The sequence below is a fragment of the Chroicocephalus ridibundus genome, chromosome 4 (genome assembly GCF_963924245.1).
Source record: "Chroicocephalus ridibundus chromosome 4, bChrRid1.1, whole genome shotgun sequence".
In the NCBI taxonomy this organism is placed as follows: domain Eukaryota; kingdom Metazoa; phylum Chordata; class Aves; order Charadriiformes; family Laridae; genus Chroicocephalus; species Chroicocephalus ridibundus.
The window spans coordinates 75,418,992-75,444,103 of record NC_086287.1 but is presented as its reverse complement, the minus strand read 5'-3'; the positions used below and the strand labels follow the sequence as shown (position 1 = coordinate 75,444,103).

Below are 25,112 nucleotides of genomic sequence, written 5' to 3'. Positions count from 1 at the left end.
AACTGAAGCAAGGCATGTCTCGTTATGCTTGGTAGCTGCTATTTTGCGTTTTCTGTCCAGAGCTGGGAGATGCACCATGTTGGGGAAGATGCAGCTGGATGGAGATGGCGAAAGATACTGCTGGGTCTGTCATTAACCTCCAGCCCTGGGTCTTTGCCTATCTATTATATGTTCCTTAATGAGCATTCTGCAGCACTTGAACACAGGGTAGACAAAACACTCCACAATTTCTTAAACGTAATTCAGTTTTAGGATGATGCTTGCAGGCTTTCCTCTTTAGGCTTGAGTCATGCTTTGGGTTATAGCCCAATTAGTTGCTAACGACATCCACACCCAGGAGCAACTGCAGCTTCACCTGCCTCCAGTGCTGCCCTATGGCCGGTAAGAGGTTGTGCCCTGCATTGGTTGAGGGTCAGTTCTGCAAAAGCACTTGGAGTTAATTTTTGGTCCGAATCTTTAAATCTGAACATAACTCTTGATTTTTCAGTCGTCGTGCCCCTCGCTTTGCCTGTTCCCTAACGGCGGCTGTGTTGCTGTTTGCAGATGATGGGAAGCTGTCCCTGGAGGAGTTTCAGGCCTTTTTCTCAGATGGGACACTCAACGAAGAAGAACTTGAGAAGCTCTTCCATACCATCGACTCGGACAACACCAAGTGAGTTCCCTGCGCTGACACCCCCTGGTTTCACAGGGCCTTCGGATCATTGCATTAGTGTGCAGCAGCAGTGCTGCTCTGGAGAGCTAAGCACCGTGGAGGCTGCAGGGGTGCAAAACTTTGCAAAAATCTCCATTTCTACTTGGTTTGTGTCTCCTTATGATGGCTACCGTGACTCCTGTTGTCTTGGTGGTTTTCGCAGGCCATTTTCTTTAGTGCAACCTGATCTTTATGGCATCTGAAATGATGCTTAGTTTTACTTGTGATGGTGTTTAAATGGCTCTTCAGCTTTTGCACTTTATCTAAAAGCTTTGCTGTGCTATAAAAGGTAACTGTGTGAATCTCTGTAAGCATTGTCTCGTCCAGCTATTTTACACACAAAAAACTGGAATGATTTGTGGTCTTGTCTCTTTGAAATCTGTCTGCATCCCCCGCACTTAGACCACGCCTGCTTTGCCTCCCATCCAAAATATCCCCTGGCACAATGATCACTCTAGCACTGGGTAGAGACCCGCCCCTTTCTCTTCAAGGTGGAATTCAGTGGTGCGGAGGCCAGCCCAAGCCCTGCAGCCGCTTTGCCTCTGCTCTGACCCCAGAAGCCTGGTGCGGCCGTACTTCTGTTCACACAAAGCCTGTGCAAAGAGCAAGGGGATGGATCATAGCATGGTTGTGGTTGGAGGAGACCTTTAAGATCATCGAGTCCAACCATCAATCTAAAACTGCCCAGTCCACCACTAACCCATGTCCCTCAGCACCATGTCCGCCCGGCTTTTAAACACCTCCAGGGCTGGTAGTTCCACCACTGCCCTGGTGGACTGCCCCAGGTCAAGCCCTGTTCCAAGGCTTGACAACCCTTTCCGTGATGACATTTTCCCTAATCTCCATCCTAAACCTCCCCTGACGCAACTTGAGGCCGTTTCCTCTTGTCCCATCGCCTGTTCCTTGGGAGAAGAGACCGACCCCCCCTGGCTACCCCCTCCTTTCAGGGAGTTGCAGAGAGCAAGAAGGTCTCCCCTCAGCCTCCTTTTCTCCAGGCTGAACACCCCCAGCTCCCTCAGCCGCTTCTCACAGGACTTGTGCTCCAGACCCCTCACCAGCTCCGTTGCCCTTCCCTGGACAGGCAGGAGCAGTTCCAGGAGCAGACCGCGCTGTCTGCATCGCAGCTGCAGTAGCAGCAGGGGAAAAGGATGGCAGAGGAGGGCACTAGGCGTGCTTTAGCTTGATCTTACATCAAAGTTGAAGCTAAATGTGGCACCTGACTGCTCTCCCCGAGAATCCAGCTTTTGCAGGCTGCGCCCAGCTATCAAATTAAGGTGCCAAACTCATTAGCAGCCCCTCTGCCTGCCTTTGCTGTCTCTCCATCAGGTCCCTCTGACTGCCTTTGCCTTTGGCGAGGTGTGAGATGTTTGTGAGCCCCCTGACAAGGCTCTGGCACCAGCAGTGTTCAGGACGGGCACAAAGCCATGGGGTCTGCGGGGCCCTGGTGGGAGCCCCCCCTGCCAGCAGCTGGTGGTGGCACTGGGCACCGGCACAAAGGACACAGCCCACTGCTGGCTTTTGTCTTTCCAAGAGGAACCCATCTTCAAAAGCCCGGGTAGGTTAGGCTGTTTGGAAATGCAAACGAAAGCCAGCTTTGAGTAGTATTCCAGCGTGACTCTTATGCCTCTAGAGAGAAGAAATCTGTCCAAAAAGCAGATGAAAAGAGAATCCAATTTCAAATGAGAAGTCTTGCAGTAAGTGCTTAAAAAAATAACGGTCTGGTTAATTGTAAAACCTTCTGGCAGCAGGTAGATAGAGTCTTGCCCATGTGAGTGGTGCGTGCTTTGCCACCATCCAAAACATCCCCTGGAAAGGAGTTATTGTTCTAGAGTGCACTGGCACCGAAGCCGCAGCTGTAAAACCCTTCAACCCGGCACAATGGCTGCTGCTGAAGGTGTTCCTGAAGGCAAAGTAAATGTGGGCTTCTCAAAATCCCACCTTTCCAATGTGTGTACTTCCCAAAGTTTATTCCAAGATCAGAAATGCCGAAGACCAGCTCAGCATATACTATTCACTGAATAATTAATCAAAGGAGCTCAAGTGATCTTGTTACGAAAATTAGCTGGGAATGGTCCATCCCGTCTAATGGTTCCTGTTCAATGGACACGAGGTGCTGCTGTATGCGTTGTGGGTCTATTTATCGGGCTCTAGGTGATGCTCCGGGCGGGCTCTCTATAGACTCTGGGACTTGGGTGCTCACCTGCCTCTCTTCTGAAATCATTTATAGTGTTGCCGGAGCTTATCAGCTTTCACCTGGCCTTTGACAGGATGGAGACAGCTGATGTGTCAACCAGGCTGCATGGGGGTTAGTGTGCAGATGTTTCTTCTGGCCTTCTTGAAACGGGACATTAGGTTGCAGTCCGGTTTTCCTTGGGGACTGGAGAATGTGCAGCTTGCTCGGAGCCTTAGTAAGGGATTTCCTCTAAACTGGACAGAGAGAAAATGTGCTATTTCTCAAGTGTCACGCACCAGTGCTGCCGGCAAGGAAGGTCTCGCTGAGCAGCTCCTGAGCACGGCAAGAGTTCCCACAATTCAGTAGCGCCTTTCTTCTGCCAAGCTGGCTTGATTCAGTCACCAATACCCGCCAGGGACCGATGCTTGCGCAGAGCAGTGCAGCATCTGCCGTTCTCGGCTGGCAGGAGAAGCAGTGAGTTGGTCACCCTTCCAAGTTAAATCCTGGCATGAAATTGGCACTTGCTTATTGATTTGGAAAGCATAGGCACCCACAGCAAATTTGTCGAGTTGGGGGAAGAAAATATTCCTCCGTTTTCTTTTCTCTGCGAGAGCGCTCTCGATCTCCAGAAAACCTATTTCGGAGCCGAGCTTCCTTCTGCAAAAGGTGCTTTTCCCTATGGAACGAGGGGTTTGCTTGACTTGCAGTCTTGCGTCTGGTACGGCCCTTGGAATTGTGTGCGCACTCTTCACCTCGCCCCGTCCTCTGTCCTCCGCAGCGTGGGTCGGCGGCTCTGCCGGGGGGCCGGGCGGCAAGGACGCTGCCCCCGGGGCCGGGGCTGCAGTTCCAAGTGCTGCTGCCACCGAGCAACGAGGAGTGGAGCGGAGCTTTCATTTTTCCATCTCACAGGGGAGCATAGGAACAGTATTAGCTTCATCTTCCCAAAAGGCTGCTTGAATGACAACCATGTGCCGTTTGATAGAAGTTTGTTTATTTTTGAAGCTGTTTTTTGATACTTTGTTTTATCTGTTTTTCTCATATTGCCCATGATGTTTGTTTAGTGTGCAAAACAGTTTGCTATTGAAATTACGTTACAGCGAGAGTAGAAAATGAAGAAAATTATGTTCCTGCTGATTATTAGTAATTGCTGTTAGCAGCCAAATTGCAAAATGTTGATTCGATTTCCTGGAGTATTTTTAGGAGCAGGGAACTGCCTTACTGGAGTAGACAAAATGAACGCCTGTATTGGTTTCTTGACTTGCTTTAGCTGGGACGACGGTGGAAAGGAGAAAAGTTGGGGCAGATGGGTGGGAAGGTGAGTCTGGTTAATGAGGGAGCAGCAGCTGGGCTGCTGTGGGGCGTCAGTTGCAATGTGCTGCGGCGGGGAGGTGGGCTTCTCCTTCGGGAATTACGGTCCTTGGTAAAACACTGCGTTGCCCACAAGGTGTGTTAAGGAGGATGCAGAACTGAAATGAGATGCTCTGAATAGCCCAGAGGCATTAGCGAGGCTCCTCCTTTCTTCTTGACTGCCCGGGAAGTGTCTCTGGGAGGTTAATGATGGGCCTGGGCTCCAAAAACCGCCATGGGGTTTTTCTTACTGGGTGTCTCTGTAAGAGAACCCATGGCAGGGTGCGAGGACTGCGCTGCAAGTCCCATCATTGCTGGTAATTTCATCTGGCAGCAGGAACGTGCGAAATGTGTCACGTATTTCAATCCTTTTTTTTTTTCTTTTCTTTTCTTTTTTTTTTTTTTGGCAAAATTATACTCATAAACCTGCTGTTGCTTAAAAGCAGTGATCAAGCGGTGCTTGCCTGTGCGTTGCTCAGGCTGGCTGCCCTCCTTCCCTCCTCCCAGCTGAGGCAGGAGGCAAAAGCGAGATGTTGCTAGGTGGTTTTTCATTATTGGTTTTAGCTGCTATTTCAGGAGGTTTCAGCAGTGCTTTATGGGGAGCTGCCTGAAGATTAATGGGGAGGTAATGGTATGTTACTATTAATATCGATGCTACTGGAATTGCACAAATTATGTGTATGATATGTAGACAGACATATTTTAATATACTTACCTTTGGTTTAGTGGCAGAACAGGGCTTTAGAAAACATTAGATTGGTGTTCCCCTGGGAATTCCTGTTACATGTGCAGAGAGTTATCTACAACTTTTCCTACCTCTTCTAATATATATCAATTTTAAAAGGAAAAAGTCATTGCAGATGAGAAGTCAAGCCAGTTTTAGGATCACGAATGGCCAGGTGAAACCTTCTCCAAGGGATGAGGTGAAGCTACTGGGTGAAGCTTGCTTTGCCTGACCCACAGGTCCCATCTTGTCCCAGCTCCCTGGGCCAGCGCTTACACCCGCTCTCCTTCCCCTCGGAAGGAAGGACCTCTCAGTCCTTGTGAAAGCAGGGGGAGGTCGGACGTGGCTGTTGACCAGACTAATTTAGTCCTGGCAGGGGATTTTAAAAATTCCTTTTCTATCTATCTCGTGCATTTTTCATGGCTGCAGAGGACGATCCTTTGGGGAAGAGATCTGCTCGCTGGAGCAAGACTTCTCTCTGATGAGCTGTACAGGTCCATTCACAAGGAGCCAAGAACATGGCATTAGCATTCTGCTGCTCTGTCGTTTGTTATCTCTTTGCTAGGCTTATAGCTCTTCTTTTAATTGCTTTATTTCCCCCCCTCCCCCCTCTCAATGAGCTCTTCTCTCCAGTGGCAAACACTAGAAGAGGTTGGAGCATGCATGTAGGATAATTAACAGAAGCGGTATCTCTTCTTGGAAGCCCTTCACCGCTTCCCCAGGCTGTCACTTTTGCTGGAGGATTGTGACAAATGGAGAACTGGAGACGATGGGGTTTTCCAGCCTGTAGCGCATTCGGCATTGTGCCGCCTCCTGCCCTTCGTGGTGGTTAGATAGGGCTGTGCTCAGACAGGGGGTGGATGGGTGTCAGCCTTCGGAGACTGAGAAACATGGAAGCTACCTTGGAAACATGGAGCCACCTTCCTCCCCCGAGCTCTCGGCTGCTCAGATACCACAGGGAGCTGGATTATAAATCCAGAGTAGTTTGGGGTTGCTTTGGGATGCAGGGCTGTGGTGGGGTACAATGAAGGCAGCCCGAGTGCTGGCTTCAGCCCCAGAGCTAATGGAGACGCGGCTCTGCAGGGCCACCCTGGGAGCAGGTAACGATGCTGATGAGCTTCTCTACCTGTGCTAATTAGTCCCGCAACAGAGACTGCTGTGGTGGCCTAGCCACCCTGCTTCCAGTGGTGGAGTCAGCTCCAGGGTTTTGAGAGCCCTGCAATGCTGGTGCGGAGAGGGTGGGAGCTTTGGGTGGGAGCTTTTGCAGGGAGATGGGGCATACATGGCCCTGCGCAAGGTGTTTAAATGTCTGCAGTTCCATGCGGAACTGTTGGTGGGGACAACCTGTTGCTTGGCGAAATGAAGCTGATGAGCTGGGTCCATCCCTGGGCTGGCGCGGTGGGACCTCAGCCGCTTACTTAAGGTTGATGGAAGCAGAGCAAATGAGGAGGGACAAGCCTATGTGTCATTGGCTGTTAGTTGTGCTGGAGAAGCTGTTAATATTGTGTCAGCACTAATGAGGAACAGGAGCCGGGGCGAGCTGTCTCCTGCATCGTGAGGTGCGGGCTGTGGTGCGTGTGGTGCCGGCGGCAGGCGTGCGGAGCATGGGTGCCAGGAGAGGCAGGGAGCACGGCAGCCTGTGCTCCTCCTGCTCCTCCTCCAACCCAGTTAGGAAACATCCCCCAGATCTTCTCCCATTTTTACCCTCCGCAAATATCAGCAGGGCATTTGCGGAGCCAGAAGCTCTCAAAATTGGGCTGATGCTTGCATGGATGAATTTTGTTTTTTCCGTTATTTTGATTGCGATACCCAGAGAGTAAAATGGGTTTACATTAGACCCTGTGCAAACGCATAAGGCTCTGTGCCTGTGGCTATGGAGCCTGACGCTCTACAATGGTGAGCAGCTTCCAAAGAGTGGGAGGAGGTGCTCGCAAGGTGCTGCGGGTGTAGCTGGGGGTCCGGACTGATGCTGTTCCACACCAGAGGAGCCAAAGGAAGATGGAAAGATGGGGAGGAACTCTTTTTCAGGGAGTGGAGCAATAGGACGAGGGGTAGCAGTTTTACACTGGAAGAGGGGAGATTTAGCTGAGATCTGAGGGAGAAATTGTTTGCTGTGAGGGTGGTGAGCCCCTGGCCCAAGTTGCCCAGAGAAGCTGTGGCTGCCCCATCCCTGGAGGGGTTCAAGGCCAGGCTGGACGGGGCTTGGAGCAACGTGGTCTGGTGGGAGGTGTCCCTGGCCAGGGCAGGGGGTGGCACTGGGTGGGCTTTAAGGTCCCTTCCAACCCAGACCATTCTATGGTTCTATGACTCTATATCTTGGTAGCAGCCCTGCAGCTCTCTGGCTCAGTGGTACTCTGAGCTCTGAAAACTCCTGGTGTTCGTAGAAGAGCAATGTGACATTCTGGTGGGGTTAGAGGTGACGGCAGAAGAGCTCAAAATCTGTTCCCAAGCAAGCGGCGAATAGCTTGCAAGGAAGCTTGATGTGTGCAGGCTAAAGCTATGCCTTGTGCTCCATCTGATAACCTGGGTAGAAATGGAGCTTCACATCATCACAAGCGAACATGAGGTTCTCAACACCCTCCTTCCAGCATACAACCCTGCTCCACACCTGGACACCTTCAGGACCTTCAGTCCTGCAGCAACTTGCTGTCCTTCTGCTCCGGTAATTGTTTTCCTCTGGTGGAAAAGGTCTGTTGTTACCACTTTGCTTGGATACCACAGCTGCCCCGGGCATACCCTCTCAGATGCTTTGCCTTCCCATGACCTACATCAGGTTTGGTGTCCTTTGGTGATGGAGGAGACTCCATCCGATAGATGTGGGCAGGGAGACTTTAGCAGCAGTGCTCTGCTGCCCATGCTTTTCTCCAGGTTTCTGCCACCCAGCCCTCTCAAATTTGAAAAGAAAGTACTTCCTCTTCTTGGGCAAGGAACAATGATGATTATGATTGGGCATTTTTTCCCTCTTTTTCTCCCCCTCCCTCATCTTGGCTATTTGCATTGCAAACCTGGCTCAGTGGCGTGCCGGATTCGTCTGAGAGCCCAAAGCCCACGCTACGGAGATGGATGTGCCCATTGAAACCAACTTAATTTCTGAATATTGAATGTTCTCAATTAGCTCTCTGGGAAACAAGCTACGGATGGTATAATCAGCTGAGATTTTGATTAACTGATTCAAGAGACAGTTCTTGTCTCTTCTGAAAGGGACAAAATGATTGCACAAAAATTATATGTCTGGCTCTAATTTCTGTCTCTCGAGAGCGTGGGCATTTGGTGGAGTTTGTTCTTTCTGTTTATGTGGAAGATGTTTTTTGAGTCCTAGCTTATTCTTCTCTAAGAAGGATATTCTTCTAGCTTATTCTTCTCTAAGAATAAGCTAGGACTTGTCACTTATGCTGTACTCTGCTCTACTTTTCATCTAAGTGAAGAAATACTTGGTGCCAAAGTTGCGTGCTGATAGAGCCGCAAGACACCTCAGGCTCATGGGAGAAAAGGGGTTTTTAAAACAAATCGCTTGCTGGGAAGGTCATCGGGAGAAACACGAGGCTGGAAAAACTGCACAGAAACTCATTTGAGCAGACGTTTGAGAACATTTTTCTGTTTCTCATTGTATTTCCCAGGCATTTCCCCAGGCAGCTGCTTGGCGGGGTCCCCGGGGGCAGCCTGTTCAATACCGTCGGCCAGGCGGGTTTAGCTGTGAGCCGCGGGCTGGTGTTCGCTGCGGAGGGCGAGGACCGGGGAGGGTTTGTCTGTGCACACAGAGTGGAGAAGCATCACACCAGAGGGCTTTCCAGCTGGGAACGGGGCTCGGCAGCTTATTTTTCGGACTGTGCAGGGGTCCCTCTACGTCAGGGGTTTTCTTTTCTCAGGAATGGAAAGATACTGAGATCATGCCTTAAAACTGTAAAAGTGACTAAGATATTTAATTTTAATCAGCTGCTCGTATTCGAGTCACGTAGGCATTCAAAGAGGTCGTAGCATTTTGGTTTAAGCTCCAGTCTTACGAATCTATCCATGTGTTTTTCCTGAATAAATGTGCGTAGGGCACCAAGACCAAGCAGCAGACGTGTCCTTGGTAGGCAGAGCAAGCAGTCCGCCTTGGGACTGAGTGTGGGGAGAGATTTTTCCAGATCATTTTTCAGTGGCAGGAGAAGAGACTACTTAGGAAACAAAGATACTGGGAAAATACAGGCAGCGGAGTACAGGGGTTTCTTGCTTTGCTGTTCTTTTACTAGTTCCCTGCCAGCTGTGTGTGACGGATTGCTGCTCTGATTTCTTCCTCTCCGACGCACAAATTTGATCATAACCAAGATACCTGCGAAATCTAAAAGGAAGAGCAAGCTGATTTAATTTTAACTCATGCTCCCAGTGTCTTACTGTTTGCTTCTGGCAATTAGCAAATCATTCAGCTGAGCTCCAAACAACTACTTTTTCTCTGTCTCTTTTGCAGCTCAATGTGACAGAGATTACAAATAGAAATCAGATTAATTCAGGCTTCCGTATCAAGTAGAAATAGGCAAAATGTTAAACATTCATTTGTCAAAAAAGGCCATTTCTGACTGACTTGTACTGTTGGCACTCTGTGCAAAAAGGCCTGAGAGACCCTCTGCTCGCCCCCCAGAAAGGAGTATTTCATTGTTTTAGTGGTTTGCTTTGAAAAATGAGCTAAAAGAAATAATAAAAGGTTAAAAACATACACAAATGGTTACTTCTTTTGAAGGTAACAAGAGGACCAGAGAAGCTGTGTCTGCCCCATCCCTGGAGGGGTTCAAGGCCAGGCTGGACGGGGCTTGGAGCAACGTGGTGTGGTGGGAGGTGTCCCTGCCCAGGGCAGGGGGTGGCACTGGGTGGGCTTTAAGGTCCCTTCCAACCCAAACCATTCTGTGATTCTCTGACCAAGAAGCAGAGGGAGGTTTGTGAAAAAACAGCTGAAGTATATAGCTTTGCTGCGAGCCACAGAGCCATTGACGGGCCCCTGTGAAGGTGAAAAGCCACAGCGTCCCCTGGCTCTCTTGCCCAGGGAGGATGAGGCCAGAAGCACCCCGGGGTGGCGGGGTGAGGGCGTTTGGATGCAAACCGCTCTTTTCCGGAAAACTCAGCCCTGCAGGGTCCAGTACGGTAACTGCTCTGAAATCCAGGCAGTGGTTTCCAGTCGCTGTTATGAATGCATAAATCTTTTCCGCCTTTATAACTGGTTTATCGCTGTGTGCACTCGTGTCTTGGGGGTGTCTTGGTTTTGTCCCCGCCTGCTTCCCCGCCGTCGTGGTGGGCACTGAAAAGCAGCTCTGGCTTTGCGAGTGCCCTCACGTTCCTGGCGGTGGCATTTGGTGTGGAGATGACCTGAGCTCCTCCGGCATCGCGACTGGGAGAAGAAGAGGCGCTGCATAAAGGTGATCCCTTATCCGCTCGCACTGCCACCGCAACCCAGCAGCCCTGGCTGAATGCTGATTAGGCTTTAACATGCTTGTGGATGTTGCTGGCTTCTAACAGAGCAGCCAGGAAAATGCTATTGAACTGGCCAAACTGGGAAAACACTCGTGGGGGGTGGACGGGAGCCCATCTGGACAACTTTTTGTTTTGTTGTTTTTTAAAGCACTTTATCAAGCACTCCATGGCAGGAGGGCTACCTCGTGATTCCATAAATGAGCATCATAGGTTGAAAATATTCTTTTCCTTCCTGGTTTTCCTTTTTATTTTTCCCCTCAACAGGGGATCCCTCTTAGAATAAACCGAAATAGTGACAGTAACTATCCCGGTAATAGAGTTGACATTACAGAGCCGTTCAAATGCATCGCAAGCAGCTGGTATTTAAAAGTCTGTCTTGAGGCTGATGAATTTGCAGAAGCCTGACAGCAAAATTGATGCGTCGTTAACTGGGACGCAATTGCTGTGCTCACTGTTCATGGAACGCACGGGCGAGACGAAGAGCTCGGTTTGAAGGGGGACGTGGTGCAGGACGTAGGCTGGTGACACCGGCTCTGCCTGGGACCAGGCCGCCAAAATTAAATGATCAGTTATCTCAACGATGGAAATATCTCAAAAAATCATGCTGTGATTCTGAAGTGGAGCTGGTGGAAATACCCTGAGAGCAAAGGGGTCGCCCTGTGCTGCCTCTGTGCTGGCCACGGTGTCTACAGCCCATTGTTCCGAGGATTATAGTCCCCAGTTTTACCCTCCACTGCCTGGGGATAAATTAAACGAGAGCTGATAGAACCCGGCGTATATACACACCGGTCCCAAGTTGTGTATATAATAATTGGCAACTTAATAAATTTGGAAGTGCCATCCCCCCTAGCCGCTAAATTACTTGTAGGCTGAAATTAAACCTGCATCCTCTTTTCTTTGATGTGATGCTTTCCAGATCAAGTCATCCATCCAAAAAAAAAAAAAAAAAAAGTTAAGGGTTTAGATGCAATTTATTAGGGATTTGGCACACGCAGAGACTTGAAAATGTTTAGTACTGTACTAAATGTCTGTTTTATTTAAGGTGATGACTGTGCTCAGAAACCAGCTGTTGGATTAAGTTTAGTAAATCAGCGTGCTGCATTGATATATTTGTCAGGGTATCAGTTGCACTGCAAACAGGCATTTTATTGTGTTGTCGTCTTGTCCGGAGATTTTATGAGCTTTTCAAGAGATTTTTCTTTTGTTAAGTGACTGGTTAGAGGTTCTGGCCGCCTCTGACAAAGCAGAGAGAGATGATGTTGATTATTTTTAATAGCCTGTGAAATGGTCTTACAAGGTACAAAGAGGGATGCAAGAGGAGCCTTTTATCACCCAAAATTTTCTTCTGTGAGCAGAAACCACCCCACCAATTTTTGCTTTTAACACGGGTGGCCCGATTGGATACGTAACGTGGGAAAAAACATCCCCTTGCCCACAACTGAGTGGCAGAAGGCTGTGGTGTCCCCGAGTGCAGGGTGCTCCGCGGAGGGCAGGACGGAGAGCTGCCGTGGGACATCTCTGCCTCGGGCTTCTCCTGCGCTCCATGGAGTCTGGGGACTTGGATTCATGAGCAGCACTTTGCGGAAAATTGCACCTTTTTGCTGTGTGTGTGATGTTGTTAACATAGGGAAGCGGTAGGGCCGGCGGGGCAGAGCCGCACCGGTGCTGGGCCCGGCTCGGCAGCGGTACCCAGACCCCGGCACCGGAGCTGCGCGACAAAGCGAGACGGTCCCGCACGGGCTGACAGCCCAGAGTGCCATATTGCAGTTGGTGATGAATGAACAAACAAATGTCTGGTACGCCGCAGATGCCAGTTTATTGCCCCTGCCTTTTTTTTAAAGTGACATTTATTTCTCTTTCAACTAATGAGAGCTTAGAGCGTGTTTTCCAACAGCATGCAGAACATTTGTTTCATTTTTATCCGTGTTCAGTCACTTTTCTTGGTGCCCTTGATGATCAGAGCTGGGTGTTTTGTTCTGTCAAATACTTCACCGCAGAGAAAATGTGATTTTGGTTGGCTTGAAACCACTGATGGAATAGAGCGTCTGGTCTGCGTCAGGGATGGTTTGCAGCTTGGGATGTTCTGGGGATGCAGGAGAGGCAATTGGGGTCTTCACCGTGCTATTTCTGACCCGGACCTGCAGCTGCAGGTGGGAAATCAGGTCCCGCGGAGGCTTGTGTAGGGCAGCCCCGGGGCTTCATGCATGTCTATGGCTGCAGAATAAATCAGTGAATCAGTACGGCAAGGGAGCGAGGAGCTGAACCGGCCTTGAAATGTAGCAGCAGGTTGGAGTCTTTAAAAATGAGAAACTAAGCAAATAACATGTTGTGTTGTAACGGTCTCTATCTTTATGGTAGATATCGATTCCCTGAAAGGAAATGGAAACTCTGAGAAGCTGCGCTGCTGAAAAAGCGTATTATGAATGGAGGGGCGTTTAATGCTCCGCACCCTGACAAAGTGCCGGCGTTGGTTTTATCAGCTGCAGGAGCGAAAGCAGGAACATCGCCGTTAGCAGCATTATGGCCAGGCTGAGCCCCAGTGTGTGAATGTGGCCCGGTGCTGCTGCACCTCCACCTCATGCACAGCCCTCGGCCGTGGGGAGGGGAAGGGGGTATGTGGCCCGGGAGGGCCGGTGGGGTCACTCCTGAGAGCCTGTGGAAAGCCTGGAGGAGAGTTTTCCCTTTTCCAAGCCTAGGAAAATCCACACTAAAAGCCTTTCCTCAAGGACGGTGATGAGTGTGAAGCCATGTCCGAGGTAAGGGGCTCTGCCGGGAGAGGTGGGGGTGGATCCCATGGGAGACCAGCAGCCAAGATGGAGTCGGATCCCGTGGGAGACCAGCAGCCGAGATGGGGTCACGGGGGACAGAGATGCCGGCCACACCTCGGCTTGGATGGTTTTGGACTTCAGAGAGTCTGTTTAGCAAGTTTAATAGCCTCTTCGCATCATATTTACGAGGTTTATTACTGCTACAAGGAAAATGCAATTGCTTTGCGGGCCACTGGCCAGAGAAGAGACATTTTCCCATCGCATCCCTAATTACCGCTCAGGCCGAGTGCTATGGCAACCGCCTTTCTGCACCGCGCTGCCAGGCAGGACATCTGCACTCGGGTTCTGCAGATTTTGGAGCAGGTCCAGGCTTTTTTGGACCTGTTGCTGCCCAAAGTGTGCCGCCCACCTGTGGGATTCAGCGCCATGATGAATCAATTACGAGTTAGTATTCGGTGCTAACCAGCCTTTTTTCTTTTTTCTTTTTTTCCTCCCTTTTCCTTTTCAGTCAGAGCTGGAATAGCCTTCCTAAGGCACTTGCGTTATGCGGAGGTATGAAAGCTGCTCCAGGCTGAATTCAGCACCTTCTGGCATGGCGGGAAGGATGCCAGTGTCTGCTTGGGAGCCCTGCACCCTGGGCTGCATGGTGGCCATAAGGCGATGTGGCACTTTGCTGAGGGTGAGAGGGCTCTCCTTGCCCCAGCAGAGCCGCCACCACGGGGCTTCCACATCAGGGAGGAGGAGGAGGAGGAGGAGGAGGAGGAGGAGGGAGTGAAGGTCTCCTGCTGATCTTCCCCATCATGCTAGAAGGTCACTTAAAGGAGACTCCTTTGTGATGCTGAAACCCCAGATGTGGGTATCTTGAGATGCTTTTTGTCTGGTTTGGGCATCGAGAGCACTACCTGCGGGTGCTCAGCAGGGAACCAGGACCTCGTGAGGTCTCTGTGTTTCTGCAGGCAGAGCAGGTCTGTCCTGGCCTCCCGGTACCACACTGCAGCAGCTTCACAGGAACTCCTTGTGTAGGGAGGGAACAGCCTTGAAGCATGATGAGTAAAGGAGCGTGTTTTGTCCTGAGCCTGACAGATGTACCGTGCTTGTTTGTATTGAAGGTCAGTTTGGTTTACCTTGAAAAATCAGTGTTTTTCCAGATTGCTGGCTCGTAATGAGGACTCTGGTGCCCTCGTGCACAGCTTCGTGCGCTAACATTTCTGATGCTTGTGGTCTTCTGGGTTGAAAATTGGATCTGGGCAGTGTCTGTATTAATGAGAATGCAGATGGCTTATCAAGGTGAGGAGCCACGGAGAAAGCCATGTGAAAATACCAATATGAAAATATTAATATTCAGTGGGTCTAAATGCGGGTTTGCTGTGCAGCCCGGCTGCTGCTCACCTTCTGTCTTGCTGAGCAGCAAGTGTGGAAAAGAAGTGAAATGGTCCCTATCTTGGTTATCATCTGCCCAAATCCAGAGGAAAGCCTGTGCAGGGAGCAGGAATGACTCGCGCCCTGGGTTTGGGTGGGCAAAACATCCCTGGGGACACTAGATTTCACCCTTCAGACCAGTGAACAAAAATACTGCTGATAGCAAGGGCAAGTAGGAGGAAAGAGATTGTCTCCCAGAGTACCTAGTGTTATAATCCCAAATCACGCACCATAGGTGATGAGGCTCTTCGTAATACAAAATCTATATGTGAAAACTTCATACAAAATCCTCCTTTTACTTCTCTCTGTTTCTGGGCAATTTTTTGTCCCTGTTTTTAACTCTCTGTGGTATCAGCGCTTCGGAGAAAACCGCGGTTGACTGCTGGGCTTTCAGACCCCCTTGCTGTGCTCCCCAAGCGCTCGAAGATGGAGCAAGTGCCAAGGCAAGAATAAAGTTATTAGTTTTGCTTTGGAGAAGGCAGCCTTTCTGTCCCTTTCAGGAGCCGCGATGGGAGCTGTTCCCCGTGGGTCTTTTAATCCAAATCATCGTGCTCTGGTGCTGGAAGTGTCCCAGTTTCGTGGCGATCCACATGGACTCTGTTTTACAGAATGACAGAATGGTAGGGGCTGGAAGGGACCTCTGGAGATCATCCAGTCCAACCCCCTGCCAGAGCAGGGTCACCCACAGCAGGTGGCACAGGAACGCCTCCAGGCGGGTTTGGAATGTCTCCAGAGACGGAGACTCCACCGCCTCTCTGGGCAGCCTGTGCCGGGGCTCTGCCACCCTCACAGGAAAGAAGTTCCTCCTCATGTTTAGGTGGAACTTCCTATGGTCAAGGCTGTGCCTGTTCCCCCTTGTCCTGTCCCTGGGCACCACTGAGAAGAGCCTGGCCCCATCCTCCTGACACCCACCCTTTAAGGGTTTATACGCGTTGATAAGGTCCCCCCTCAGTCGTCTTTTTTCCAGACTGAAGAGACCCAAATCCCTCAGCCTTTCTTCATCAGAGAGGTGTTCCAGTCCCCTCATCATCTTGGTAGCCCTTTGCTGTCCCCTCTCCAGCAGTTCCCTGTCCTTCTTGAACCGGGTAGCCCAGAACTGGACACGTTTCATGTAACGTGGATTTGGGGAGAAATCTCTGCCTGCAGTGAATGGTGAACCCTGTATCAGCTCGTGCGAACGGGGCTCTCCTCCACCCACTCAGGGCATTGAAATAGGTACTTCCCCCCACCCTGCTGGAAAAAGCAGAGCTGAATGAAAAATACCCACTGGGTTATTTCAGACGCGCTGCTCACTCTGTGCGTTGGTTGTACCGCACCCTGTGTGGGACAAGCGAGCCTGTGCCTGTTCATTCACTTTCGAGTTATTCCCGATGAATCGCACCGCAAAATACGTTTCAGATTTATTTCATGCAGGGAGCAGGGACATTTTGGCAGGAGATGAAGACCACCCTTTAGAGTAAGAGCCAGGTGGGCACCAGAGCTCTGCCTGCCAGCTTGCCACAGCTAAAGAAATGGAAGCCAAAGCTGACATAACGTTACGAATACTTGTCTGTCTGCGTCATTTGAAGCTGCAGCTGGCTGGGGGCACGTCTGGCTGTGGGCAGCCTTGGCATGGGGTTCGCGCTGTTTCTTTGCATGTGGCACCTCAGATTTTGGAAGTCTTTGTTTGACTAAATATCATAAAGGTGGTGTGGTTTTTGTTGCAAAGCCAGTGGGCAGGTGAAGGAGGTCCTTGGGTAGGTCTTGGTAAGAATTTAGCAGGATTCTCCAGAAGAGTATGATGAAGGGCTTGGGAAGTTGCTTAGTTCTTTAGAATTAAAGTTACTCAGCTCCTGGCTGGCATTCAGTATTTGGTATTTCTCATGCTCTGCCTGCAAGAATTTCACTCACTCTGGGGTTTGTGTAAAAACGTTTCTTTGAGTTCCGAAATGAATGATCAAGAGTGACCATCTGTGACCCTTTAGTAGGCATCTGGATGTACATTTTCCACTTCTGAGGCGCTGAGATAACACAGCGCTGTTGCTGCTGGGACTAGAAGGCGTAGCATCAGATATAATAATACTTTCCAGCTGCACATGTTGTTTTTTAGTCTTTCCTAAATGAAAATGAGTTTTGCAGGTGGCTAACGCTAGAGGATAATTTGTTTCCATGCTCGTTTGAAGCCTTGTAGCAAACCCAAAGCTGTGAATGGAAGATGGAAATAGAAGTAGAACGTGATTTCAGAAAAAAACTCCATTTTCTGTGCTGCTGAAGCAACTAAGCTGTGTGGCTGCTGATGCAAACCTTTCATCTGCCCAAGTAAAAGAGTTATTATCTTCAGCTGAAGCTGATCAGGTGTTGAGTGGCATTTGAGCAGCACATCCAGGCAGCGATTTGCATGAGAAATATGCTGTGAAGATGAGACTTTGATGTATTTGCAACTTCTGAGTTCCCATTATGTTTTTGATTGTGCCGCCCGTAGGGAGAGCCTGGGACATCTTCCCTTGGCTGAGCTGGAACTCAAGAAGGGAATTTCACACCCCCGCTCCTCCACGTTATCTTTTCCTTTCTGAGATAACTTTTCTGCTCCTTTCTATAATTGAAGAGAAGCCTGGAGAAACGCGTTAACAGCAGCAAGCCAGAGGCCATCAGCCTTGCCTTAGGGAGACAGGGAGATGCTGGGAAAGAGAGGGAGAGATGCTGGATGGTAGATTCATGACCATTTTGGTTGGAAGGGACCTCTGCAGGGCTCTAGTCCATAGCAGCAGGACCATCACCAGCGCTGGACCAGGACAGCCCTGGCTTTGCCGTGCTGAGCCCTGAAGACCTCCTGGAATGCTCTCTGGGTAACGCCTTCCAGTGCTGCGCTGGGCTTGCTAATTAAGAGCTAAAGCAAATAATCAAGGTGCGAAATTTCCAGAAATACCCTTTTTTCTCCTGCTGGAAAATGCTGATTTGCTTAAACAAAGTATTGGGCTGATTTGTATCAATGTAGCAGGAGCTTCTGACCCGAGTCCTGGAGGTTATGTGGGGGACGGGCACTCACCCAGAGGTGCTCAGCTTGAGCTCGTAATCCCTGGGCTGTTGGACCCCCAGTGGCAATGTGCCGTCTGTCTGGTGTCACCACCCCACCTTTCCCCGGGGAGAAAGTCTGAAAAACAGCAGGGTGCTTCAAGAAAGGCAGGCGGGGAAGAAAAACAGCTTAAAAGTGCTTTGAACCGATGGAAAAGCAGCAGAAAGTCGGTGCAGGGACAACTCCTATGAAAGTCCCGTCCACCAGATAAAGTACAGTCAGGGACATGGCGAGGCGAAGAGGTGACTTCCCAGGGATCCTCGTTAGCTCAGGCGCTCATCAAACCTCATTTTAACATTGGGTGGGGTTTTGGGGGGAGAAATGCATTTCCCTCTGGTGTAGGCAGGAGGCACAGCGATTACTCCGGGCAGCCACCTCCTCTTGCTGGTTGTGCAGCAGTAATTACCCGCTGGGCAAATTCACTTAATTAAGCCCACTGAGGAGACGCTCTCGCAGCATGGTTGTTGCTCTTTAAACTCCCACATACGAGGGAGGAGTATCACGCTTTGAGGACTTTTCTTTTTCTTTGAAATAGCTGGATGTGAACCAGCAGGGAAAACTATTTCCCTATTGCCAGTATGTTTATCTGGTCAAATTATCCCCGTGTATTTAAATGGTGGTGGGTGGTGAGCAATAAAACAGTCCTTTTTTTGGCCAAATGAGCCTTCTGGCTTGGATTCTGATTTTTCAGAAGATGCTCTAGGTGGAAAGCTGAGCTCTCGTGTTTGGCTCGTATTTCTGTCGGAGAAATTAGGTCCCAAGAGGCAAATGGAGGGTCTCCAAAGTATATCTTTGCCTTGGAAAGTAGTCTCAAAGGGTGCACACCCCCACCAAAACTGTGGATGGATGCTTGTGCTGTGCCATGCTACAGCTTCATTGGTTGGAAAACGGAGGAAAAAGGCCTGAAACTAAAAAACACTTGGATTTTCTTGATTATTTTTTTTTATTCTACTTTGAAAGAAAGACTTTTGTTTTGGAAAGAGATCGGATAGATGTGGCCTCTACTATGCAGAAAAAACTGTAGCGCAGAAGTCTTTAATGATTTCTTCATTTAAAGTTTCACTTGAACATTGTTATATTCTGCTTGGTTGGTTGGGTCGTGGTTTCAATAAGTTCTCTAATTAGTCACACTATTAATGTAGAGAACACTTAAAATTAAAAGCTATTTCACAGCCAAGTGTTCTGGTAGCTGCAAGATTTTTTTCTTTTTTTTTTTTTTTTTCTGAAAAAAAATGAGAACAACTTGTTGTGATTTTTCTTTTTGTGGCTTGCAGGAATGTTGACTACCCGGCAGCTTAAAAAAAAAAAAATCGGTAGCTAATGCTCACCTAAATGTTTTTATGTCAAAGGGCTTCGTGGTACGCGGCTGCTCCAAAAATCTCTGCTGAAGGGCAGCGCTGGGATGAAGGGCTCGGGATGCTGAGGGTATTTGTGGGGAGCTGAGGCTTGGAACCCAGATGCTGAATACTTGCAGCGTAAAAAATCCTACTGGCATAACCCACGTAGTGCACTTCCCATGCGTTGTGTTCCACCCACTTTGGGCAACACAACCCCTGTGACACCAATGGGGACGTGACCACCTGTTAGCAGCGTTCCTGACGGACGCGCTCCTGCAGGATGGAAACATCCCAGGAAATGCCATGGGTCATGCTCAAGTACCCATTGATTTCTCCTTATAAATTTTCACCTGAACATTATCATATTTTTTATTAAGATAACTTACGACTTCAGTAATTTCTTTGATTAAGCTTATTCTTAATGCAAGATGGCTTAAAATTAAAAGCAGCTTCTCAGCCAAGTTAACATTCAAGCGCAATTAAGTTAAATAATATGATGGCAGGATGTGAGGAAATAAAAGACCATTTTTTGGCAGCAGCAGACCAATTATTACAATGCAAAACCCCGTGGAATACAATAATAGATTTCTTTCCTCAGTAACGTGCCCTAGCTGCAAACCCATAACCACTTCGGTAGGTGTTTATAAACACTTCTGAAAAATATTATTTAAGGACCTTGTGGGTGGTGCTAATGTAAAAACTACTCCCGTGTATGTTCCTGAGAGTACGGGTTGACCTCCCAGCTCCCATGAGAACTTTGATGAAAGACCAGCTGTCGTCCTCAGGTGGACATGGGGCCATGCTGGTGTTGGAAATGCATCTCCTGTGTTTCTTCCCCCACCTGAATTTTCTCTGCCGACGGATTGCTGAGGCTCCGTGTTAGCAATCACATGCTGCCAAAGCGCTGTGGACTCTTCGGTCAGGAGTCGGCTCTTTTGGGTAGGGTTTCAGATCTGGATATTCAATGGGTTTGGGCATGAGAACATCAGGTCAGGGAAACTGAGCTTGCAGCCTCCTCCATTTGTTTTTTTAAGATTCACTGAAGTAATCCCAAGGTTTGAGGAAGATGATAAATCTCCGAGGGAATTAAGATAGAGCAGTGCGAAAGCTCATTTTGCAGAGATGCACGTGCCGCCTGTGCCTCTGGCTGAAGCTTGTGCCAGCAGCTTCCACGCCGTGTGTCCTGCACCACAGAGGTGTCAGACATGAGGGATGACTTTTGTTTTATATACCGTGACAGACAAGAGTTACCCACAAGGGTGTGTGACTCAGTAACGTGCTTCTACAGCAGGAGACGGGTTGGGTAGCACCCTTCTGGCAGCCAGCATCATCACGGGATGGAGATGTTGGTGTTCGCTCCGGCAGGTCCCACAGCTCAGGAGGGTCGGTGAAGGCGTCCCCAGTACCGTGAGCGGGGGCTCTGCTTTTGGGGAGAACCTGGGCACAGCTGGCACTGTGGATTTGGGGAGTTTCCTCCCTGGATATCACCAACGCACACATGCGTTTCTGGTTAGCTGTAATGCACCTGGCTAATGCGCCTGGGAGATGAAAGGCATCTAGTGAGGGGCCAGCAGGGCCCCTGGGCCGCATCTTCTCAGAGCGTAAATAGAAAAAAAATAATCTCCTATATCCGTGTCTGATGTCAAATAGCATTATCGAGCTCTCTTGATAATGCTATTTGAGGTGGAAATGCAGGCTGTGCCCCGTCCCGCTGCCCCAGCGAGGCTGCTCTGCTCACACGTGGTCTGACCCTGCTGCAGAAGAGGGCAAAAGACTTCAGAGGAGATGAGATTTTCCTTTGCGTTGTGAATCCTCGATGACAGGGTCCAGCGATCCCAAATTAAGGCTTTCCTACCGCGCACCCTCCCTTCGGAAGGATATCTCATCCTGAGGGAGGGCCCGCAGCGAGGGAAAGCTTCAGGTGCCAGAGGGAGGGAAGGTCCCAGGGCTGGGAGCGGATCTGTCGATCAGGGCTCGGTCGGGCGCTCGGGAGGATTTTAGGATTCAGGGCAGGGCCGTGCTGATGAAAGCAGTAGCGAAAACATTCCTTTCCCTAATCCACTTACTTTGACAGGTCAGCCAGAGCAGGGATGAGTTTGGTTAAAGAAATAGCTTTCCAGGACATAAATGGATTGATAAAATGTAATTCTATTAAGAGATCGTTCCAGTGCTTGAGCAGCTCTAATAATTGTGTGGGAATCTGAGGCACAACAAGATTAGCAGCAATCTTTATTTCCGGAGCAGGTTGGCTGTTGAGGTGTTGTTAGGTAAACTAAATGTCCACGTATTAAGAAGTAATTGTGTGATTTTGTCCGAGGGAGTCGGGCGGGAACTCGCGGGAACTGTGCACAGCCCTGTGGATGCTTCCCCAGGGTAGAATCGGGAGGGTTGATCCATCTGGGAAAGTAAATTGTACACATTTTTATTCCAAGCAAATGGGAACAAACAGGTTCCTGTGCCACACCTGACTGGATATGTGGGAGGAAGGCAGGGCAGTTGCCGTGCAGGGTGGGTACAGTCCCCCATCGGCACAGATCCCCTTTTCCCCCTCAAAATATCCAAAATAACGTGTGAACCCGTCCCCACTGGGCAGATGCTGAAGATGCAGAGTGTGGGGTTGCCCTGAGTGGCACCAGCCATTGCCTTCTCCTTAGGTTGTCCCTGGGGATGCTGAGGGGTGGCTGACATTGCAGGTGGGCATCTGGGGTTAAGCCTGCAGAAATCCAAACTGTATCCTTTGCCTGTCCTTTACGTTACAATCTTCTTTCTCTTTTTTTTCCTGCTTCCTCCCCTGCCTCGTCCTCCCCTTCTTCCAGCAACGTGGACACCAAGGAGCTGTGCGGTGAGTGCGGTCCCTCTCGCGGGGCAAAAACGATGGCTTTTGGTGCACGTGGGCTTTTGAAGGATGCATGAACCCGTCACAAAGCTGGGGGTGCCGTGGGGGGCTGCGGAGCGGGGGGTGGGGTCCCAGCACTTCTGCTGTTTCACCCCTTATTCCATAGGAAAACTGACAAAACTTTCCTTCGTTTTCGTGCAGTACAAAGGGGGTCAGAGCTGAGCGGAGCACCTGGGTCCCCTTCAATAACGAGCCAGAGTTTAATTTCTGGCGATGTCATGGCTTCCAGCTCCCCTCTGAAGTTCAATAAAGCAGTGTCCCTCTGCAGTACCCGTAACGTGTTTCTCCTTAGGCAAACCTTCGCCTGTCCCAGCAGGATGCCTGAGGAGCGCGGCACCTCTGCCGCACCTCCCACGGCTCGCAGAAATTAAAGGCTGAAAAGAAAATCTCTGATAACGTTTTGTCCCACACCTTGACCAGAAAGGGAATATTTCCTGCCGGGATTTCTAAAGGGCTTTGCCTCTGTGAGAGCTGACTCATGCAGAGGACTCCTGCTGCTCACTCGGGTGTATTTTTCCATGGACACTTGGTATTGGGAAATGTTTCCTGCGCCCCAGCTTTTTGGGAGGAGATGGGGAGACAGAGGTGTGTGGCCTGGCAGAGGGCTCATCCACCTCCTCTCCTCCCCTCCCGTGCCAGGATGTGGAAGCCACCTCAGCAGGTCCTCACCGTTCGCCTTCATCGCTTATATATAAATATAAGAACGTATAAATATACGTATGAAGAAACTAAGCCTTTCATAAAGTCCTTTTGGTTTGCTGACGATATGATGGGCTTGTTCCCATCTCATTGCGTTAGGTCTCCTTGCCACGTGACCCAAGAAACCGAAACCCCACAGGTTGTACCATCACCTTTGCCAGGAGATAGAGGGGTAGTAACGACGTTGCTTGTCCCCCTCCCTGCTTTCTCCCTCAGTCTGATAAAAACCAGAAAAATCACACGGCTGTTACCCAGCGTGATCCCACCTCGCTGCCTCTCCTGGGGGTGACGCTGCCAGGAGAGGAGGGAGATAAACCCACCACCTCCCGCTGGAGCTGGAGGGGATCGATCGGTGCGAGAGCCTGCCTGGATCACATATCTGCTGAATACCTGCCCGTGTCTGCAGTTTCTTGTTTGCTTGCTCCTCTTCTAAGTGTTAGTTTAAATGTAAAACCTCATTTCGGCAAAGTGGAAGCTGTGGTCTCTCTCTTGAGATGGGTTGCGTGTTGTAGGATGTTGAGGGCATCTTAAAAGCGATTTCTTGATCCCTGCAGCTTCTGTGAGAAATCTGATATGGCTTAATCCAGATCAGGTACCATCTTATAAAGTTCTGGGGCTTTTTTTTCGTGCCGAGAAGTGCAACAGTTCACCAGCACCTAGACTGATTTAAACGTGGTTGTGTAGCTCCTCACACCCAGAGGAGCTCCTGTCGCAGGACGGCTTGCAGAACTTGATATGCCCAAAAAATGCATGTACAGTTTTCCTTTACCTTTAAGATCTGCTCAGTTTTTCTTTCCCAAGCAAAGTAATAATAAGAAGAATAACACGAGTAAACACGCTGCAGTGAGGATAAGCTGTTTGGCTTATCGTGGAACAGCAAACAGCTGCTGTCAATCACGCTGTGACATTCCGGTTTCTGCCAAAATCTTCTTCCCCTTGGATATGTTCTCAGGCTGTAAATAGCTATAGGCATTTCTAATTAAGCCAAGAGAACCTAATTAGCGGGATTGTTTCCTGGAGTTTGTGTCTTGTTGCATTCCGCAGAGATGCCACCTTGGTGTGAAGCTTCATGTCTTAGCGCTAAGGAATGGCGCCGGTGGCTTTTAAGGAATGGTTTTTAGCTGTAGTCTGTGTCAATCACCCAGAAACCCGGTAACTTCGCATCGACGCTCCCGCAGGAGAGATGAGGATGGCACGAGGAAAGCGTGGACTCCCTCTCGGTGGAGAACACGTGCTTTTGGGCCCAGCTTGCAGCTCCCTTCTCTTTTTTTCGAGGCATATTTTGCTCTCGGGAGCCCATGCGACCTGGGATTGCCGGCTGAGGCGCAAACGGCATGAGAATGTAGGGGAAGATGTAAGGCCAGTCTCAGCGCCTATAAGCTGGGGTGAAGCTGGCAGGTATTTGGATGCTTTGAGCGTTAAAGACTGCCAAGGGAATGGAAAAATTTGAGCCTTCTCCCTCCATGTTGGCAATAGGAAGGAGAGAGACAAGATATAGTCAAATGCAGAAGTGGGGCACGGAAATAAAGCACCCGCTCCTTTATTTTCAGCTGAAGCTACTGTGCCTTACATCTCTTTTTTAAAATGATCCCAAACTTCACAGGAATTGCACCACTTCCCATCCCTGCAAGACAAGCTGTGACTTTGACTCAGGATTATAGAATATAAAAATATACCTGAAACCACCCTCTCATTTTTTTCTTTCCACCAACGAATAGACCTTGCTGCGTCACGTAGCCTTGAAGCGTTAAGTTACATCAACGGTTCCCATCATGTCCCTCTTGGTTTTCGCAGACTATTTTGCTGACCATATGGGAGACTACGAAGACGTCTTGGCCTCGCTGGAGACGCTGAACCTCTCCATCCTGAAGGCGATGGACTACACCAAACGGGTGAGTCCTCCTGACTGCGCCGTGTGCTCCACGGGCTCGGGGCAAACGGTGCAAATGTTATCAGAGCATCTAAGTCCCAAGGCTTCATCTCGGTCAGCAGTGTTGTCTCCTCATGCCGGTGCATTTTTGCGGTAAGTGGATCGTTGCAGCAACAGGACGATAGTGGGGATTTTTTGTTTTAACAGCAAATGAATCATGAAAATCTTGGCCAGATTGTGAACCAAGGTGCCAATGTCGTGTGCCGTAGATGGTGGCACAGGGTCTTTGTGGCAGATCATCATACCTTCTCGGCAGCCTTCCTGAGTCTGAAGGTGCTCCTCTTGTCTTCAGACAACGCGGCCCGTGGGTCTCTCCGAGTGGGATTTTCAGTGCATGAGTTCTTGTTAGCATCACTGGGAGCGCTTTTGGAAACATCGTGTTACAAAGCTGCCATTAAATGCAGCTCGTGTGTTGGAAGGCATCCTGACTTCCAGCAATAGGGTTGTTGCTGCGCACGGCTGCAGTGTTGGAAGGTAGGGGGCTGTGCGTTCCAAGGACTACGGGGGAAATGTTCTATTTCATATGTGCAGGGTACCTCCAGCTTCTTAAAAAATCCACCATGTACCTTTATGGTACCATTAATAGCGGACTGCTAGACAGTGGCACTCATCAAGAAGCACGCTGAAGTTTATT

General features: G+C 49.6%; 1 protein-coding gene across 1 annotated transcript in view; it reads left to right on the top strand.

The window, feature by feature from the left end:
• NECAB2 (N-terminal EF-hand calcium binding protein 2) overlaps positions 1-25,112 on the top strand; it is an 85,593-nt gene that overhangs the window by 39,428 nt on the left and 21,053 nt on the right. The window contains exons 3-5 of the mRNA XM_063334256.1: positions 544-652; positions 21,770-21,795; positions 24,343-24,440. Coding sequence (XP_063190326.1) covers positions 544-652; positions 21,770-21,795; positions 24,343-24,440 — 233 coding nt within the window. The remainder of the gene's footprint in view (positions 1-543; positions 653-21,769; positions 21,796-24,342; positions 24,441-25,112) is intronic.